We start from the raw sequence: 20,824 nt of genomic DNA, 5'->3' as shown, positions 1-20,824 counted from the left end.
CACTTCCTGAGATCAATTTTCTAAGAGACGGAAACTGAAAACAGTACTTATTCCAGATAAAGACACTTATGGAGAAGGAGAGGGTGGGGAACAGCTCCTAAGAGGATCAGACCCGCAAGACGCAGGCATGAGCACACCAGCACCTCCTAATGAGGAACAACCAGCACAATCACTAGCCAAGTAGATTCTAGTCTATGAAAGCTTAGGGTGGAATAAAAATGGGGAAGTCTGCGTGGTGCGTATTTTTGCTCGAGGAGAAAAAAGCTCTTAGCAAGGACGTTGGATTTGCAAGCTAGTTGGGTACTGGTTCGGGAACACTAATGACCCAGCCCCAAACAGAAAATGTGCATCTGCACTACGAACAAGCAAGCCAAAGAACTCAGCCAGCCTCTGCCCCAACTTCCAAGCTGATGTCTGCTGTAACCCCATTTCCTCTGCCCCATAGCCACGTACACCAGGGGCTTAGCCTAAGGGCTCCTGTGCCTCTTTTCCTTCCTCCAGCATGAACAGCTTCAGAGCCCTGGTCAAGTTTCCCTCTTGCGCAACTCAGTGCTCTTGCTCACTGCCATGCACAAATGTGAGTGAGCTGCTGAGGAGGCCAACAGGGGCCCTCCACCCAAGAAGTCATCCCAAGATTTAAGTTATGGTGGCCATTCTCTGTCCATGTACAGAACAGCCGCTGGTGGAAAGAAAAGGGCTGAAGAAGGAAACCAGCTAGCTCAGCCTTTGTTACATCGAGAAACCCCTGAAACATTTTTCAGGCTTCAAGAAACCCCAGAAGTAGCACAATCATCCGGAATATAGTTGGGAAGCATGGCTGTGTAAAGCTTCACCCAGGGCCCCTCCTCTTCCCATCACTGCAGGCCCATTGTTGGCCATTTGGGAGAGGGGTAGGTGGGTTGACATGACCATATATGGTCATATCATCCAATAAATGTTTAACAAATTTAAAAAATATGTTAAATTAATTAACTCCTAATTAACTAATTCAGGAAACCTTTCAGGGGCATTCATGAAACCCTGGTTGAGAAAGCCTGATCTAACTCCTAGAACAGAACACCCAAGCTCTACGTCAGTAGAGTAAGTGGAAGAAGAAGAAGAAGAAGAAGAAGAACGCATGAATGGTTGGCTTTCATACCCTGCTTTTCACTACCCAAAGGAGTCGCAAAGCTGAGCAGAGCAAAGTTTGCAGCCTGAGCAGAACAGAACTGCTGTCATCTTGAAAAGGGCCATGGGTAGTGCAAGGCCCTGCCTGCCAGGCTCTAAATTGCTGCTGAGCGGGGCTTCCTGTGTTAATGAGCAGCCTCTCATGCAGGGACACTGGTGGTAGATCACCCTTGGGCTAACTTGTGGAACAAAGCAGGAAGGCCCAGCAAATAGTCAGACCCTTTCAATGGCAGGGATTCTATGACTGTCTGATAGGAGGGAGAATCTCAGAGTCATTGTGGCAGCAGGTTGTTACCCAGTTTGTTTTTGGTAGCTCTGGAGAGTGAGGGGCACAGGTACCATTACAGTGTGTCTGTGGGGGGGGGAGACTTGGGATAGCAGGGGGGGGCAACCATCCAGGGGCCAAGGCAGAGCTTGCAAGTCTGTTGAAGTCTTGTGATGCATGATGATCAACAAAGCGGTTTTTTTCTTTATGAAGAAAAAGCAGCCTTCTTCCAAGTTCATATGAGGATCATCAATTCAGTTTTAAGATATATATATGGGTTTGGGTTAAGTTGAGATTTCATTTTAAACTGGGTTATTTTTCAAATAGGAAGTTATTATAGCTGAACTTTCAAAAAGTTGAATAAGATGGGTTTCAAATTTTGAAAACCCGTTTTTTTAAAAAAAATGTTTATAAAAAGTCACATTTTTAAAAGCTATATTGCAAGGTATAATTGAATATATAGAGATATAAGCTATCATTTTTTCACTCCAAATATACAATACACAATATTGGTCTTTAAATAATTTTATCTATTGACCCACCTGAGTTACTTTGGCTTCTATGGAAATATTTTAACTTGGTTAAAAAAAATCCCATATTTGGTTAAGCCAACCGAACAAATACTGTGGTTCTTGTTTCTTTCATTTACCTGCAATGGGCATTCTAACAGCAATTAACAGAGTCAGTGTTAGTTATTGCTTTAGGATGATTAGGGCTGATCCTGCGTTGAGCAGGGGGTTGGACTAGATGGCCCCTTAGATGGCTGTATAGCCCCTTCCAACTCTATGATTCTATGATTCTATTCCATATATACTCGTTCCACTACCTACCTTAGAAAGCATGCAACATGAGATTAGGGTGTAGTCTGCATGGAACTGGGTGCACATTAAAAGTGGTTGGTGAGTGCAGTAGTGGTTAGAAGGGAAAGGAAGGTAAACTGCTTTGGCACTCCTTCGGATAATGAAAAGTGGGGAATAAGAAAATATTTCTCCTTTTTAAACCAAGCTGTCCATCAGTCGAACCAACCTCACATGTCATAAGATGGCAAAGAGGTTGTATGCTGGGTCATAACTACTCTGCCCGTCCAGCTTATTTTGAGTGGAATCATATCCCTTTCCCTTTTTTTAAGTAGATTTTTATTTTTCATAAAAGATAGAAATAGAATAGTTATACAGAATATACGTGATAGAGATTATATAAATTATAGTTTGAGAATATTTTGGTAGAAGCCCCCTTCTAGTCCAACATACATTATGTTCTTAGATAATTCAAATAAGGACCCCATTGTTCTTGAAAAACTTCTCCCGTTTTCCCATTGACGATCAGTGTCAATTTGGCCATTTTGGCCAAGTCCGCCAATTTAGTCAGCCGGTCCTCTATCAAAAGTAATTGTGTGTTCCATTTTCTGGCCACAACTAATCTTGCTGCTGTCTTCATATAAAAAAATTAACTTCTAGTTTGCGTTGGGAAGCACAGCAGTGGTATACGTAATAGCATATATTCTGGTTTCAATGGAAAGCTTAAACCCCACATTTTCTGCATAATAATATGGACTTTGGCCGAATATTTGTACACTTTTTCACATTTCCACCACGTATGATCAAAAGAGCCAACTTTATCTAGACATTTCCAACATTTGTTATCACAACTTTTTGCAGTTTTAGCCATCACATTCGGTGTTACATACCACTTATAAAACATTTTATACCAATTTTCTCTAAGAATTTGATGGTTAGTAAGCTTAGGAATTCTAGACCATATATATTCCCATTGTTCTGTTGTCACATTCATCTCAATATCTTGCAAAATCGTATCCCTTTCTGACCTTTTCTCTGACCCTTGTCAACCGGCTGCCAGGTAGGGAGGGTTTTATGGAGCGTTGTCGCTAATCTTGGGTTAAAGGTAAAGGTAAAAGGTAAAGGTAAAGGTATCCCCTGTGCAAGCACCGAGTCATGTCTGACCCTTGGGGTGATGCCCTCTAGCGTTTTCATGGCAGACTCAATACGGGGTGGTTTGCCAGTGCCTTCCCCAGTCATTACCGTTTACCCCCCAGCAAGCTGGGTACTCATTTTACCGACCTCGGAAGGATGGAAGGCTGAGTCAACCTTGAGCCGGCTGCTGGGATCGAACTCCCAGCCTCATGGTCAGAGCTTTCAGACGGCTGCCTTACCACTCTGTGCCAAAAGAGGCTCTTGGGTTAGGGTTTTTTTAATGCTGATTTTATGGGGGTAGGAGTTTTAATGGGGTTTTATATGCTCTGTAACCTGCCTCAAGTCTATGGATTATGGCAGGCTATAAATTTAACAAATAAATAAATAAAAAGTCCTAATGGAATTTTTATAAGAGGTTTAAAAAAATTAAATGGGACATTCTCTCTCTCCCCCCCCCCCCTCTCTGTCACAGGCAATAAATTCTCTTCCAGTTATGCCAGGGCACTGCTAGCATGTGTCTGGGCCTATGCCCTCATCTTTGCTGTGGCTCCTCTAGCCAACTGGGGCAGTTATGGACCAGAGCCCTATGGGACCGCTTGCTGCATCAAGTGGAAAGTGTCAACCAGAGAGGCAAAGTTCTACATCATGGCGCTCTTTGTTTTCTGCTATATCATCCCGTGTGTCCTGATCATCATCTCTTACTCACTCATCCTTTGGACTGTCAAAGTGTCCAGGAGAGCGGTAAAGCAGCACATGTCACCGCGGAGCAAGACCAACACTGTCCACAGTCTAATCGTCAAGGTAAGGCAATGGCTATAAGAGTGGTGACCAGGACTGCGACTAGGGTTGGGCCAGCGGGTGTACCGTCCTGCACAGAGCACTGCTTCACCCCACAGTGAATAGGCTTTAAACTGTGACATTTGAAGATGGGGTGTAGAATGGGAAGATAGTCAGGTACAACAAACCAAATCCTCTTCTGGCTACTATGATTGTAAACAGGGAAGCATGCTTGAAGAAGATAAGAAATAACAGGAGTGGCTAACCTCTTCTCCCTGGGGCTAGATCCTTTCCAGTCAGGCCAACATATAGCTTAGTAGATAGCTAAGTGTAAAGAGCTTGGCCTTGATCTAGCCAGCTTGGTGTAGTGGTTAAGAGCGGCAGTTTCTAATCTGAGAAGCCGGGTTTGATTCCCTGCTCCTCTCCCACATGCAGCCAGCTGGGTGATCTTGGGCTCACCACAGCACTGATAAAGCTGTTCTGACTAAGCAGTGATATCAGGGCTCTCTCACCCTTACCCATCTCACAGGGTGCCTGTTGAGGGGAGAGGAAAGGGAAGGCGAATGTAAGCCGCATTGAGACTCCTTTGGGTAGAGAAAGTGGCATATAAAACCAACTCTTCTTCTTCCTTACAAGCTATATGGTGCAAGTACCAAGAGTGCTGTTCTCAGCAATATGTTCATATTGTGCTGCCAGGTCTCCCAGACTGACAGGAGATCTCTGCCCGGCAGCCCTTTTATCCACATTGATGGGCTGGCAAGGGGCACATATGAGACAATCATCAGCAATGTGGTGTTATCATTTCTGGTGTAACCTGGAAGTGACATCACCATGTATGGGAAATGCTCTAGCATAGTGGTCCCCAACCTTTTTATGGTTGAGGACCACCTCTGTGGGTGGGGAAGAGCTGGCGGCCCGGGCACCACGCATGCGCGTTAGCGCTCCCTGGTGGTGAAAACGTGCATGCGCGGAGCTGCTATGCATTGACGTTTTCACCACCAGAGGGCGCTAACGTGCATGCGCGGCAGCTCCACGCATGCACGTTTGTGTCCGCTGGCATGCCGGCGGCTGCGCCTACCTCTCTCCCCCCCCCCGCAGCAAAAAGCTAGCCGGGCCGTGAGCGAAACGGCTGCTTTGGTGGCCACTTCTCTCGCGGCCTGGTGAGCTTCTTGCTATGTGTGTGTGTGGGGGAAGAGGCAGGCGTGGCGGCCCGTTACCAAGGCCTTCGCGGCCCGATAGCAAGCCGCGGACCGGGGGTTGACGACCCCCGCTCTAGCATTCACCCAAACCTCTATGGTTAGCCCTTATACACTGACCAGTATGTCTTCCCCTTTATGCATGGGAAATACAAAGGTATGCCTGGATCCTTATATATGCTTCTGTTTTGTTCCTTCAGACCTCCTGGAGAACCAAGTACAAAAAAAATCCCTTAGTACAGATCACTTTTAAAAAACTGTTCCTGTCACACAGGTTTCTATGTGCCATGTAGAGAAAAAATAATAATATGATACATGCATTGAAGCAGGCAAAGGTAAAATATAATCAGTACGGCAAGATGGTTTGCTCGCTCATGCTGCACGGCTGTCTGTCACGATTTGACAACTTAATTTAGCTGAGCATTCCACTTCCCCTCCGGATTCTTGAGAATTTTATCTTTGGTACTCTGGGACTGCTTATCTGAAGGCGAGAGGAGCTGCAGAGTTTGTTTGTCATCCAACTGGGTGCAGTTGCCAGTTCGTAGGTTCAAATAACTACCATTAATTAGAGACTCGTGCAGTTCACAGAATCACAGAATCATAGAGTTGGGTTTGTGAGAAAGATGCCTTTCATGACAAGGACCTGATCCAAAACTCTACATTTTCCAGGTGGTATCCGAGGCTTAAATATGCCAGATCTTTCTCTGGATACCCAAATGATCTAACAAATGCCCATCATAGAAAAGCCTTTAGTTCTGTAAGGTTTCACACATTCCCTTCCGCCTCGAAGCGACATTGTTGTGAGAGGCGAGGTATAAATTTTAAAATAAATAAAAATAAATAGATTGTTGGTTTTGCCCTTGCAGGCTTAACCACGTGGAAGACCTTACCCACCACGTCCTATATTGCCCACTATAAAATGCCATTCAGATCAGGCCAAACACAGAACCGTCTCAGGACCTGAGAGTGATAACATAATATTTCTTTTGGCTGACATTTTGCCTCCTGTCACTTTAATGGTTGCTAATATAATTTCCTCATTATTATTAGAAAAAGGTTCATTTTAAGTATGGCTGAGGAATCCTGATTTCAGTTGATGTATAACTTTTATTTTAGTCTGCATTTGCAATTTCCCTGTTGTTTATACTGTCACACACACACACAGACACACACAGAGAGTTTTGCTGTTTTAATGCTTTGTCTGCATGATTGTTATGGCTTCGGCTCCAACAATAAAATTCAATTCATTCATTCATTCAAAATCATAGCATTGGAAGGGACCTCCAGGGTCACCTAGTCAAACCCCCTGCACAGTGCAGGAACTCACAACTACCTGCCCCTACCAAAAATCTTCAGAATCCAGCCTGGACTAAAGAAAATTCACCTCAGCAATTCCCTGGGTAGGCAAGAAAGGGCCACAAGAGACAAACACTGGCACACCCCTTCCTTCCCACCCACTCACAATCTGCCTCAGTTCATAAAATCAGCATTTCTGTCAGATGACTATCTAGCCTCTGCTTAAAAACTTGTAAATAAGGAGAACTCACCACCTTCCGAAGAAGCCTGTTCCACTGAGAAACTGTTTTAACTGTCTGAAAGTTCTTCTGGGTGTTAGCCGAAAACTCTTTTGAATTAATTTGAACCCATTGGTTCTGGTCCGACCCTCTGGGGCAACAGAAAACAAATCTGCTCCGTCTTCTATATCAGTGGTCCACAATCCCTGGTGTGGGGACCGGGACCGGTCCGTGGATCAGTTGGTTCTGGGCCGCAGCTCCTCCTTGTCCTCCTCCCTGGCTGCTGCCTCGGGGGCTGCCCTGCCACTCTGCCGCCAGCTCACCTTTGGTGCTCTCCAGTGGCCACCATGGCTGGGGTTCCCCCTCGGCATGGCACTGCGCAGCTGCTGCTGGCAGCGCCCCCCAGCGGGTGGCGGGAAGTCAGGGGTACTGGCAGGAAAGCAAGTGGAGCAGGGGCTCAGGCAACGGCCATATCCCTCGGCAAAAGACTACCTCCCCCCGGGCCTCAGTAAAATTGTCAAGCGTTGACCGGTCCCCGGTGATAAAAAGGTTGGGGACCACTGTTCTATATGACAGCCCTTCGAGTACTTGAAGATGGCCATCATATCACTTCTTAGTCATCTTCTCTCCAGGCTAAACAGACCAAGCTCCCTCAACCTTTCCTCATATGACTTGATCTCCAAACCCCTCACCATCTTTTTAGCCCTGTTCTGGACATGCTCCAGTTTCTCTACATCTCTCTTCAGTTGACGTGCCCAAAACTGACCACAGTACTTCAAGTGAGGTCTTACCAGAGCGGAGTAAAGTGGCCACATCACCTCATGTGACACTATATTGCTTTTAATACAGCCCAAAATCTCATTTGTCTTTTTAGATACTGGTTCACACTGCTGGCTCATGTTCAGTGTCTGGTCCACTAAGATCCCCAGATCCTTTTCACATGTACTACTGCCAAGACAAGTCTTACCCATCCTCTAGTGATGCATTTGATTTTTCCTACCTAAATGAAGAACTTTACATTTAACACTATTGAAATTCATTTTAGCCCAGTTTTCTAGCCTGTCAAGATAATCCTGCATTCTGACTCTGTCTTCTGGTGTTCTTGCTAGCCCTCCCAGTTTGGTGTCATCTGCAAATTTAATAAGCACCCCCTCTATTCCTTCATTCAAATCATTTATAAATATGTTGAACATCACAGGGCCCAGGACAGATCCCTGGGGCACTCCGCTCATCACTCCTCTCCAAGAAGATGATAAAGATACACATGCAGACAGAATGCTAATTTGAGCTCCGTATATAGCCTTCCAAAGTGAGGTTGCAAGGGAGGTCGGGCATCAGGAACTCTTGACTATAGTCCTCTGCAGATATTACACTGGCATTCCCTTCACACAGATCAGGAACTTGCTTACCACATAGGAACATAAGAAGAGCCCTGCTGGATCAAACCAGGAGCCCATCTAATCTAGCATCCTGGCTCACACTGCGGCCAACCAGTTCCTCCGAAGGTCCAGCAACAGGGTGTAGAGGTGAACCGCAGCATGGTGCTGAAATCAGTTTCTGTACTGCTCCATTTATTTGCCACCCTCTCTCCGGAGATTCCAGGCAGCTCGCAGCAAAATAAATTACACGGAAAATAAATATAATTTGGGGATTTTAATTCATTAATCAATTTTAAAACATTAAAGCCACAATCAAATACTGATTTCTCTTAATCCTATAGGACAGCCTTTCTCAACCTTTTTGACATTGAGAAACCCCTGAAACAGTCTTCAGGCTTCAGAACCCCCAAAGTGGCATGATCATGCAGAATATGGTTGGGCAGCAGAGCTGTGGACAGGCCCAACCAAGGCCCCTTTAAGCTGCATCATTGGCCATGGGGGGAGGGGGGAAACAGTTCAATATATATGGTCATATCATCTGAGACATGTTTAAGAATATATATACATATATAGCGATCCCCATCCTGTGGGCCGCGGACCACATGTGGTCCTTCAACTAATTGGAGGTGGGCTCCAAAGGACGCCTTCTCCCCCCGTCCCCGGCCCTTTACTTCATCCCCCCGGCCCTTTACAACACACTTCATTGTTGTGGAGTGTCTGTATCTTATTTTGAAGGGATGTTTAGACATTACCATAGCGATTAGAGAGCGTTAGGGCAGTGGTTGAGAGTAGAGGAGTAAACTACCCCCCCCCCCACCGGGCCTCAGTAAAAGGCGTTGAGTGGTCCCTGGTGATAAAAAGGTTGGGGACCACTGTATATGTGTGTGTGTGTGTGTGTGTGTTTGTGTGTATGTATGTATATGTATGTATGTGTGTGTGTGTGTATGCATGCATATATAATTAACTCCCACCCATTTGAGAAATCCTTCCAGGGAGGTCAAGAAACCCTGGTTGAGAAAGCCTGCTAGAGGCGATTAATGTCATACCTGCACCTTTGGGGGCACATGTGCACCTCATGCCACCAGAATCCAGAGACTCCAGGACTTTGGTTCAGGCTGACCGGCCATGGCTCACCAAGAGGTTCCTCTGGGGGATCCTCACCAAACGGCAATTCCCCGGATTCTCTGGAGGAAGCCTTGGGAGTGCAAGTGGTATTCAGCCAGTTGCCGTAGTGTAGCTATTCCCCCTGCGTGCCCATCAGAGCTCGTTGGAACCGTTTCCGGAGTGCTGCGAAGATGTGCCAACAACCTCAGCCCGCTTCCAGATTTTATCCATATGCTGCAAATGGTGGTTAAGAGGAGCCAAGCCTCTAACGGGAGTCCAAATTGATAACGCTTGCTTTTGGAGAGCTGGCACGGGCAGCAGGGCTGGCAGACGCTACCATTTTCATGCTGCTTGTATGTATCGTCTCGTCCCCCCACCCTGCTTTTTGTCTTCCAGCTCAGCATCTCCGTCTGCATTGGGTTTCTGGCTGCGTGGACCCCCTACGCCATTGTTGCCATGTGGGCAACCTTTGGAGATATCCGCCAGGTGCCAGTCTTGGCTTTCGCCCTCTCCTCCATCTTTGCCAAGTCCTCTGCCACCTACAACCCTCTGGTGTACCTGCTGTTCAAGCCGAACTTCCAGAAGTTCATTTCCAAAGACCTGTCGCTGTTGCACGCCATCTGCACGGTCTTCTGCTGCAGCCGGCCGAGGGTCATCGCCCTGCGCTCCTTCCACACTCAAGACGGCAGGGCTTCCGTGAGGCTCTCGACTCCTTTCGCCGAACACCGCGGCTCCTGCAGGAATTGCTCGGACACCTTTGAATGTTTCCGCAACTATCCACGGTGCTACAGGCTGCCCCCGAAGGCCGACCTGAGGTCCAAGACTAGCCCCCTGGCGATTCTGTCCGATGGGAGGGCTTGCAGGCCAAGTCTGAAGCGAACCATGCAGGTCATGGTGCTTGTGACGCGGAAGAAGACGGGGATGGGGACTGTGAACGTGGCAGGGGATGTTCTACCTGCCAATATTGTGAAAGACCTTATGTGAGCATGGCGAGAGGCACGGGTTTGGAGGCAGGGGTTGGCCCCTTTCTGCCTCGTCCAATGGGAATGTTTTACTACAGCATCCAAATCCATCATTTCCCCATAGGCATGGTGGTTCCCAAAGTGTGCTTTGCAGGTTGTAGGATACTGCAAATCTGACACCAGCATTTATCAGTCTATTTCTTTAAAAAAAAGAAAAAAAACAGTTGTAATTTTGCACCGACATTTTTACACCTGTTTTTTTTTTATTTTTAAAGAATAGCAGAGTAAAAACAATTCTGGATTGTTGCTGTTGCAGTTATTGCAGTCACAGTCTTGCAGTGGCTAATCAGGTTGTGTGGCACAAATGAGAGATTGGTTCCTCCTCACTGCTGATGCGCTGCTGTCCTGGGCAGACTATTTTGCTTTTGACATTGGTTGCCCGGCTAATGGGCAGTCAACAACACATGACAGCTGTGACCAGAGGGGAGGTACCAGTGCTCACGGGGCCACATTCTGAATTCGGTCAAACCCATGCGAGCAATCTTGCACACGGTTGCTGATCAGGTGGGTGCAACTGACCTGCTCTGCATGGTGGATCCACCACTTGGCCGGGCCATGCAATCAGCACAGCCTGTGGGTACCATTGCTCATGCAGTCTTGGGATTGGCATCCACAGCCGCATCATCACTGGGTTCTCCTTTGCCCCATTGTCCTTGTCAACAATACAATGGAGTTCCCTCCTGTACCGGCTCTGACAGGTACAGTCACAGCTCACCGTTGAACTCATTGTTTGTTTCCCCCGCGTTCTTTTTTTGTTTTAACAGAAATCATGGTGCTAATCACGGTGCTAAAAACCAACCAAGGTGCTAAACCAACCAGCCTCTGACAGTTGTGTAACAATGCTGAAAACATACAGGTTCCCCCATCTATACCTGGGATTAATGTCACCAGTCTACCTCACACAATAGGCTCATGGAGGCAGAACACCTTAATGTCTAGCGCAGGGGTAGTCAACCTGTGGTCCTCCAGATGTTCATGGGCTACAATTCCCATGAGCCCCTGCCAGCAAATGCTGGCAGGGGCTCATGGGAATTGTAGTCCATGGACATCTGGAGGACCACAGGTTGACTACCCTTGGTCTAGAGCACTTGGGGGTTTCATGGCCTTCAGTATAGTGGCATCCATCAGTATTTTTAGAAAGCAACAATCCATGGCCTAGAACCCACAGTTCTAGAGAGAGGAGGGCCAGCCAATGGTCACTCTACACCAGAATGTATTTTCTTGCCCCCCAAAGGCAAAGAAGATACTGGATTCCAAGGACATGGCCTCATTTACACTTGGAGTACATATCTTATACTACGAGCTCACTCAGTATTTCATCATCATTTTTACATCAACAGCAGGACATTCCCTAATACAAAGGGGCCAGAGCTGGAAGACAACAGAATTTATTGAAGATATGAATTACAAGGGCCCTGAAGCCAATGAGATTTCACTAGCATTCTAATGGATAACTTTGTTCTCTAAGAAGAACCCAATCACCATGGAATAGCTACCCTAAGCTGGCTAGAACCATCGAGGAGGCTAATTTTATTATAACTTTGCCTGAATTGACAATGCTGTTGACATATATATATATGTCATTTGAGTGTGAGTGTGTGAGCACAGCAACACACACACACCGATCTTTAAAGATTATGCGGATATAAGGAGATAAAATACAGGTTTTCAGGCTACAGGGAAGATAGTGTGGGAAAGAATATTCCCTTTCTGCAATAAATTGGAAGAGAAATGGGGGTGTGTGGCATGCACTTAGCCATTCAGTCAGCAACTGGAATTATGTGATCCAAATGGAGGAACCAGAAAAGAAATTGAATTCAGTGCCCTCCAGAAAAATTGGAACAGCATATGGAACAATAGCAAGAAAACTGCAGGCGACCGAAATGAATGGAGCACACATATTAGGGCTGAGACGAAAGGCACAGCATACAAGGAGTGAGAAGACATGACTGTGTTGAAAATACTAGAGAAACATAACTAAAACTCAAGGCTAAAGTTCTCCAGGTCTTCTGTTGTGTACAGAGATTGTGGGGCTAGGAACCTCTGCTTAGGAATCATTTTCCCAACATTGTCTTCATTTTAGCATGTCACTGTGAGTAAGGAACACTGCTCTCTCTGCAGCTCAGCTCCCCAGTTTGGAAAATGAGCCTCTGAGTTTGGCCAAATTCTCCTCCAGGGAGAGATTGCACAGGGAATTCTTTAAATGACTGGAAATGGTATCACAGTGATTAGAATGGCAAAACCATGAGAGAACATTCATATATGGACATGTAGAGATTATAAATGTATCTCTTAAAATATGGTGGTGGAAAGTGTTGTCAAGCCACAGATGAGTTATGGTGACCTTATTATTGGGCTTTCAACGCAAGATACATTCAGAGCTGCCCTGGACTCTGTAACCCTGGTCCATCTGAGTATGAACCAAGGCCAACCCTACTTTCACAGACCTGATAGGATTGGGCTCACCAGGCTACCTAGGTCAGGGCATCCCTTAAGACAGAAAAAAGATTTGCCGTACCTCATATACCACTCCATTCACAGCAACATCTTTCTTGTGTCCTTCATCCCAAGAGCCAGCAGTAAAGGCACTTGCTTCAGAGAAAGGATCTATATTCAAGAAGAGTAAGCCGGAGGACCAGACAGGATGCAATCCTATGCTCAAAATCTTGGGGAAATCCAGTAGCTATTTCTTCTGCATGAGTCTCAATGAAATGAAAAGGATTTGTGCAAGAAAAGCATTGTTGTACGTTTGCCCAGGCTCATTTCCATGTGGTTTATATAGGAAAATCTCTTTTGGATTGCACTTTGAATTAGTGCTAAGGAAAGGCACAAACTGCATATTTTCAGTTTGGTTCAGCCACAAACCTATAAAATCAGGGAGTCTGGTTCGCAAACTGATGCGGTTCATATAGGTTACTTAGCCATTTAAAATTTAACCCCCTGTTTTCTACTCCCACTGCTCTTCATGGGGATAGAAATCAGGGATTAAAATGTCTCCAAGTCATTTAAAGCGAACATCTGAGCTGTTTTTTTTGTGAAAAGCAGAATGGCCACAAACTTCACAAAGTGCCCCAAAATTTGTGAAAGTTCATGGCGGTTCAAGTTTATGACAAACCATTAACGGGTGAAAATTCATAATGAACTTTAGTTCATCAGCTGGTTTGTGTCCATCCCTAATTACTACATTCCCACAGTAATCCTGTGAGGTAGACCTTCAGTATTTCCTCTAGGAGTTGCAGCTCTTTATGGCTGAATATGATATTCGGCTGGGTTGTCCATTGGTTGCTCCAACATTGATTGCCAACTCCTTTTGCTGGAGGAAATGTTGGTTGGCTTACATGTGCAGCAGAATGAGGTGGTCACATGGTGCCCAAGGGCTTGGGAGGGGTGCACAAGAATGGACAATACCACTTGGGATTCTGGGGGGAAAGGATTCCACTTTTTTTCCTTTCCATTTATAAATTATTTTCTGTATGTAGAAAACTAAGATAACACAGAAATCATTACAACAGTACTTTTCATTCTGGTGTGCTGTTTGTTTTCTTAATTTTCAGGGAGTTTTAAAAATACAGCCCTTGCCACCTACAATCTGAAGTGGTACAGCCATCTCAGGATTTTATAACCTCATTCTGCTTCATGTCCAGAGTAGGCAGGGGTAGTCAAACTGCGGCCCTCCAGATGTCCATGGACTACAATTCCCAGAAGCCCCTGCCAGCATTCGCTGGCAGGGGCTTCTGGGAATTGTAGTCCATGGACATCTGGAGGGCCGCAGTTTGACTACCCCTGCCTCAGATATTGCACAGCAAAAGGAATGGGCTACTTTACTGTGAGAATGTACTAACCACCTGATCCCTAGTGAGTCAGTGAATTCATATGCCATGACCCCAGGGTGGTTCCAGTCACCTTATCAATTCATATCAGTAATTTCATGGAGATCGAGCTGTGTTCTGTAGCAGTAGAAAGGGGTCTCGTAGTACTCTAAAAACTAACAAAATTTGTGACAGGGACCACTGCTTCTTTTGTATTCACTACTTCAGATACAGCTAGAATGTGAATCCATCTGTCCAGGGGTGGTTTAAGGATTTGTGGGGCCTATAGCATTAGAACCAGTTTAAAGATTTGCGTGGCCCTAGCCAACTGCGGTGGGAGCAGCCAGACCAAGAGCAGAGGGACGCCCCACAGAAGAAAGGGTTGTTACTCTGAGTGTCCTTAAAGAGGGAGTAAAGGGGAGGAGAGAGACCATGCTCTTGATCCAAGGAGGGAAGCCACAGCCACATGTGTTATCCCACTTACAGTCTCATGTGGAAGCCTACCCACAAGATTGCACTCTAGGTATTGTTTACATGTAAGTAATAAGTATGTGCTTGGCTTTCCGTAGCATCGTTCTTCATCTGTCCTAGATATTGGGAAATTGAGTGATTTCAGATGCCAAATAACAATGGAAGCCAACTTACAATAGCAGGTGTGATTAGATCCTGCGTTGAGCAGGGGGTTGGACTAGATGGCCTGTATGGCCCCTTCCAACTCTATGATTCTATGATTCTAGATTAAGTATCTGAAATCACTCCCCTTTCCAATATATAGGCAAGATGGACTCATCTCCTAGCTGTATCTGAAGAAGTGAGCAGTGACTCACAAAAGCTCCTATCCTGCCACAAACTTTGTTGGTCTCCACTAGTGTGCTACTGGACTCTTATGCCTTTCTACTGCAGTAATTTAATTTGAATCTTTTCCATGTGCCATAATTGTTCCATCCATTTATTTGCTTATTACATGTACAGCTGGCCTCCCTTTTGCCATGGAACTGAAGACAGCATGCATGGGATTAGTTAGAAGCCAGTTGTACAGGCTATGTGGCCCTTCTGAGATGTGGACTGCCAAGAAGATATGGACCGATGCTTTGGTTCATGGGTATTTCTGGATTCTGAAACAGATGGTTACCATAAAAAATGATGCAGTTAGACTTTTAAAGGCCGACCCTAAAGAACAGAGTAGCAGTGTGACCAGTGGATTTGTTTAGACCCAGGCTGAGCACAGTCATTGAGAGCAGCTCCTAATGTTTTGAGGATATGGTTGTAACCTGTCTCCACCACCAATTTTGCAGCTCTCACTGCATTCTTGGGGTCATCTCAAAATCACTTTCCCAGTCATCCATCCATCACCTTGTTCCGACATCGTTGCCCACAAGGGAGGGGAGCCATTCTCCCACCAATTTTGGTAAGGTGGGCCAGCTAGAAATCGCAAAGCAATCAAACCACTTGCTCAATTATCACTGCAAAGTGAGAGAAGCTGGAGGGTGGGCTGGCAATCCAGAGTGAGCAGCGCGTAGACAATGCTTTCCTCCCACTACCCAACCCTCTTAATCCTTAATGGGATGCTTGCAGCTCCTGTGCAGTCTTGTCAGTTGTTCAGTATCACTCGCAGTCATGCCGCTTCGCCCTCAAATGTGCCGCTCACCCAAGAGCACCGGAGAAGAGCGTGGTGGAAACACATTAAAACGCTTGATGAAGGAACGGCTGAACCATTTGCTCTCTAGAAGATCAGCCACCGTCTGCTCCACTGCTGCCTTGCTCTATATTCTTTCCACAACGTAGGATAAATGACTTGTCTCTCCCTGTATCCTGTAATCTGATTCTCATCTCCTTCTCCTGGATGCCTCCTCTCCAGTTGCAGGCATTGTTATTCTCTATGCGAATTCCGCTAGAGGGGGGGGGAATTAGTTATCTTCTTGCAGGCCACCCAACAGAATTTTGGAGGGTACTTTAAAGATTGCTTTGCCCTCTACTCCCGACACATCGGGGAGGGGGGCATCACCAGGGTACCCCTCCTGACATGAGAAGATCTGGGGCAGCAGAGATGACTTGCACAACACCTTGTGCTAAGCTGTGGCAGACGAGCCCCAAAGAGAAGCCAGGCAGCCTACCGACTTGGGATGTCATGGTGTACATAGGAAGCTGCCTTCTACTGACCATCGGTCCAACCAGCCCAGTACTGTCCTTTTCACCGGGTAGCAGCTGCACAAGGTCTCAGGGAAAGATCTTTCCCAACCCTGAGATCCTTCAAGCTGGAAATGCCCAGAATTGAACCTGGGAACTTCTGCATGCAAAGCATGTGCTGTACTACCATTGAGCTCTGAGCCCTCAAAATGACCTACCTTTGCTTCCACTTGATAACATTCTTCGTGTCAATTCAGTGATGAGTTAGGCTAAGAAGAGGAAGCCAAGTTTAAAAAAAAAAACAAAACCCCCAACTCAGTGGGAGTTGGGCCAGGAGAGGAAAACCTCAAAAGAAAACCCAGACAAGACCCTGGAATGCTTTCCTCTTGTTTAACTGGGGCACAGAGCAAGAAATCTGTAAGCACGTCATTGCTGGCAAGTAATCTCCTCTGCTTCACTGAAGCCTTTCTTTACACAGGGGAGATAATGTCAGAGGAATCGCTACATCCAAGGAAGACAAGATGAAGGGATACAAAGGAAACACACACACATGCACACATATGCGCACACACACACAAAAAAAAACCCCAATGGCTTTTGCTGTTGGGCATGTGTCTATCAGACAAAGCAACATGGGTACACCTATGAAGACGCTACAGGAACCTTCTCATTTGCCCTTTGTAGCAGAGGGCAATCGTTCAGATCCAGACCACATGGGAGGGGGGTTCCTGTTCCTCAATGCTACCCACATTTCAAAGGAGGGCCAACGGAGGGCCAGCCTCGTGCAATATATTAACCGAGCATTTTGCTAACTGTTTCAGTTCTTAGCTAGGCTATCTTGCCCACTGCACCCTCTTTGCAAAGGTAGTATGCAAGCACACAGCTGGTGTATGCAAAAGGAAACGAACAAAGGGATGTCATTATGGAGGCATCCCCTAGATGCTCTTGACTAGGAAGGCAAGTTTCGGAGCCAGGGCTTTGAACCCTGGACATGAACTGGCGCGAGCTCTCGTGCAGTCGACAACTTCAGGAGCTCGACTTAACACCACCTGGGCCACAGAGAGACCTACTCGTGGACCTTGCCTGCCCTGCCCTGCCCTGACAACCCAAACCTTAGGGGGAGGGGTTTCTATATGTGGTATTGTCAATTACACCCTGCTGATTGGCTACCAAAAAGCAACCCCAATCCAAGGATTGCAGCCCCTTCACAAGCGAAGACTGTGAAGTTGGTTGCAATCTCAGCATCCACTTTGGGCGAAGGGCTGCCTTGCTGAGTGCAGGCAGGATTCGCGGGTGCCGTGGCTGGCATCTTTAGGTCCAATCAAAATAAGGGGTAGTAGATTAGGGGCACGTCTCCTTTTTTTTTTGTCTGTAAGGGCACCTTGTAGAACAGGAATTAGAAGGCATGGGCAGGCTGGCCTTTAACTTATTGGGAAATTGACTAGTGGGTGACTGGCAACTAGGAGCAAACTACACGGAGTGCCCATGGATGATCCTCTCAACTTCTACCCGGACCACAGCCATGATATAGACTTGTTTATATCTGTCATCATGGTCTGGGCCTGGGGTGAGTGGACCTTCCAAGGCCACCCGGCCAAACTTGTTCCAAGGCTATCCTAACATCCCAGTCCACCCCGCAAGCTGATGGCAGTGCTTATCTCCTGTTCTTTGGAATCTAAAAGTGAAGGTGCTGTTGACGACCCAAGGGCAGGGCAGGCCCTTGCCCCAGGGCCGTTGGCAACCCAACCGGTGCCCCCAATGTAAAGCCCCTTGCCCGTTGTGGGCCTGCGAATCAAACCTCCAGGAAGGACATGAAACTTGCCTACCCCAGAAGGAAATGGAATCAGAGAGCAGAAAAACCGCCTAGCGATAGTTGCTTGGTATCTCTCCCTTCTGAGCTGTTCTTCACGTAGTATCTCTCAAGAGCTTTAGTATCATTCGAACGGAAAGAGGAAAGACCAATAATAATGCAGACACTTTTGTGTATTTGTGCTGGCGTCTTCATTGAATTCCAGGCTCCCGTGTAGATGCTTTGTACCTACCACCCCTCTCGCAGTCTCCATTGGGTAAAGTGTTCTTCTCCCTCGCTTGCTGTCCTTCAAACTAGCATGTAGCCTTGTTGTGGGTTATCGGACAGTCGCTGCGGGAGTGACGGCGCTCCCGCAGCGGTCGCGAAGCGATCGCCGCGGCTTTTCTTTAACAGCCGGTCGCTCTGAGGCTTGTAAAGCACTCTGGGATCCATCTAGATTGGAAGGCGCTTTCTATATGTATACGCGTTAAGCCAAGAAAATCCTGGTAGTAGCTCTAGCTAGCATGGCAACGCATGAGTCGTGCAATATGTGGCAGATACCTTGGCCCACTGGTGGTCTCAGCAAACTTGCTGGAACAAGCGTAACGGTCTCTGATGTGAGTGGGACAGTGAACAAGCAAGGGATGGGACTTCCAATCCGTCCCAGATTTCCAGGACTCTCATGCAAACGGAAGCACCCAGTCAAAAGCAGGAGCACGCACAAATGGTTAACCGAGCCCAGATTTTGCAAAGTGACATGCACGTTGCCAACCGAACTACCATAATGTGTCTTATTTGGGGTCCATAGTAATATGCAAGGCTGTATCAACCGTTAGCTGTACTCGGCTATAGACCAGAGCCCTGGCCCAAAGGAAGCCCGTCGCAGTGGCAGAATCACCAGAAAAGTGCCTCTGTATGAATAGCCGCCTCTCTTCCTTGAAAGGCTGTGCTTCCTGCTTGCTTTCAAAGCCGCTTGACACAACAGCTTCTCCTAGCTCAAAGACCGCTGGAGGAAACCGCTTTAGCTCCTATTCTTGTGTGTCAGGCTGGACCAGGGTCAGCCCTACTCAGCATGGAACAGGCTGGCAGGCTGCAACCCAGAGGTCTTTCTCGTGGTGTTCAATCTGTCACTGGGTCAAGAGACTAGAAGAGCTGGGGTCATTTCACCCCGTGTCCTCCAGGTTCTTTTGGTCCTTCTCTTCTCCTGCTGGCTGAAGCCGAGATAGAACCTTGGAATGCTACAGTGCAGGCCAAGGCGAAAAGACCAGGAGGCCTACGGAAAATAGGTAGGAGGCATATTTTGAATCCAGTGGTAAGGGAAGAGATGCACAAGCAATCTCTGGATTGCATCCTGGTAACCCTATCTGCGGCATATGTGGAATGTTCTCCCTGCACTAGGCAGGAGGTCTTTAAGAAGTCGCGGGGCCCATAGCACCACAGCCAGTGTACGGATTCTCAGGGCCCTTGCAGAGTGCAATTGCAGCAGGAGCAGCCAGACTGGGGGTGGAGGGGCGCTCCACAGTGGAAAGGGTCTGAGTCTCCTTAGTGAATGGGGGGGGGGGAGGAGAGAGGCTATGGCCCTGATCCATGGAGGCAACGCACTGCGCAGGGCCCTTGGAAGCTTGGAGCCCATAGCAGGTGCTAAATGAATAAACCAGCCATGGCACTGGGTTCTTTGAAATCTCTCCACGGCCGTGACCAGGAAATGAGTGAATAGGTAGGGAGAAGCAAGTTGGGGTACCTCATATTACGGTTGAGTTTAGGACCCTGTTTTTTCCTTTGCTGGGTCCACGTGAACATTTTTATGCAGACACTCCAATCTTTGCACAACTCGGGCCTTAAACATCTAACCACTTGCCCCATCTAGGAGACTCCTGCCCACGGGAGGCCGGGTTAGACGTGACATTCTGGGCTTCCAACCTTATTGGTGCTATGCAACAACAACCTCTTAGATCAGGGTAGCAAACGAGAAACACGTTCCAACGGTTTGCGAGCATTTTCTAGACCCTTCAAAAAGCTGGAAATCCCACCCCAGACCTGAATACCTCACTCCAGACTACCCAGTGGCTGCCAACGCAACTACCAAGGGCTACGGCTGTGAGTCCCACAGCGCCACCCCTGCCACATAACAATACCAAGCCCTTCTGTTTCTCTGCTTAAGAACTCCGTTGTTGTGCAGAAATGGTAACTTTTTCCTCCCCAAATAAATTTGCTCGTGCAAAACTCCCGTTAAGCCTGGCTTCAATTAAGTGTGAGTCTGTTCACTGCGCCTCACCTTCTGCTGAACTAATATAGCTGCTAATGCGAGTCCCTTCGGGGCACGGGGATATGGAAAGGTTTCAATCTCCTCCATTAATGACACCGTGTCAAGGGGAGGGGAGGACAGCTCGTTTGTCAGTGGCTCAGGGACTGTGCTGGAAGCTGGGAAGGAAACTGCCGGAAGGCCCCTCCTCTCTTCTACTCCAGCCAAATTCCCATCTCTGCTGATCGTTCCTGCATCTTGAAATACAAATGGCCAGTGGAGCAGAGCTCGGAGGTCCTCGGCCTGCCACTGTCTCTCCTCAAAATGTGTCCATTAGCAGGCAACAGCCGTTTTATCTCCAGGCTTCTGATGCCTGCCTACCGGTCGGCTGTAAAATGGCATAAAAGCAGGCCAAGGGGCGTTTTCCTTTGGATCAGTTGCCAACTTTCCTGGGATCAAACAAAGGGCTTGCTACCTTCTAACCTGGACGCCAGAGGGAATG

At 47.1% G+C, this 20,824-nt stretch overlaps 1 protein-coding gene across 1 annotated transcript in view; it reads left to right on the top strand.

Moving 5' to 3' along the window:
* Positions 1-11,294, top strand: part of LOC143836367 (opsin-5-like) — a 91,928-nt gene extending 80,634 nt beyond the window's left edge. The window contains exons 5-6 of the mRNA XM_077335596.1: positions 3,836-4,164; positions 9,730-11,294. Coding sequence (XP_077191711.1) covers positions 3,836-4,164; positions 9,730-10,317 — 917 coding nt within the window. The 3' untranslated portion in view covers positions 10,318-11,294. The remainder of the gene's footprint in view (positions 1-3,835; positions 4,165-9,729) is intronic.
* Positions 11,295-20,824: the final 9,530 nt, after the last annotated feature.

Source organism: Paroedura picta, chromosome 4, assembly GCF_049243985.1.
Source record: "Paroedura picta isolate Pp20150507F chromosome 4, Ppicta_v3.0, whole genome shotgun sequence".
Classification (NCBI taxonomy): domain Eukaryota; kingdom Metazoa; phylum Chordata; class Lepidosauria; order Squamata; family Gekkonidae; genus Paroedura; species Paroedura picta.
The sequence above is the reverse complement of the archived record's forward strand: the minus strand, read 5'-3'. Positions and strand labels throughout refer to the sequence as shown.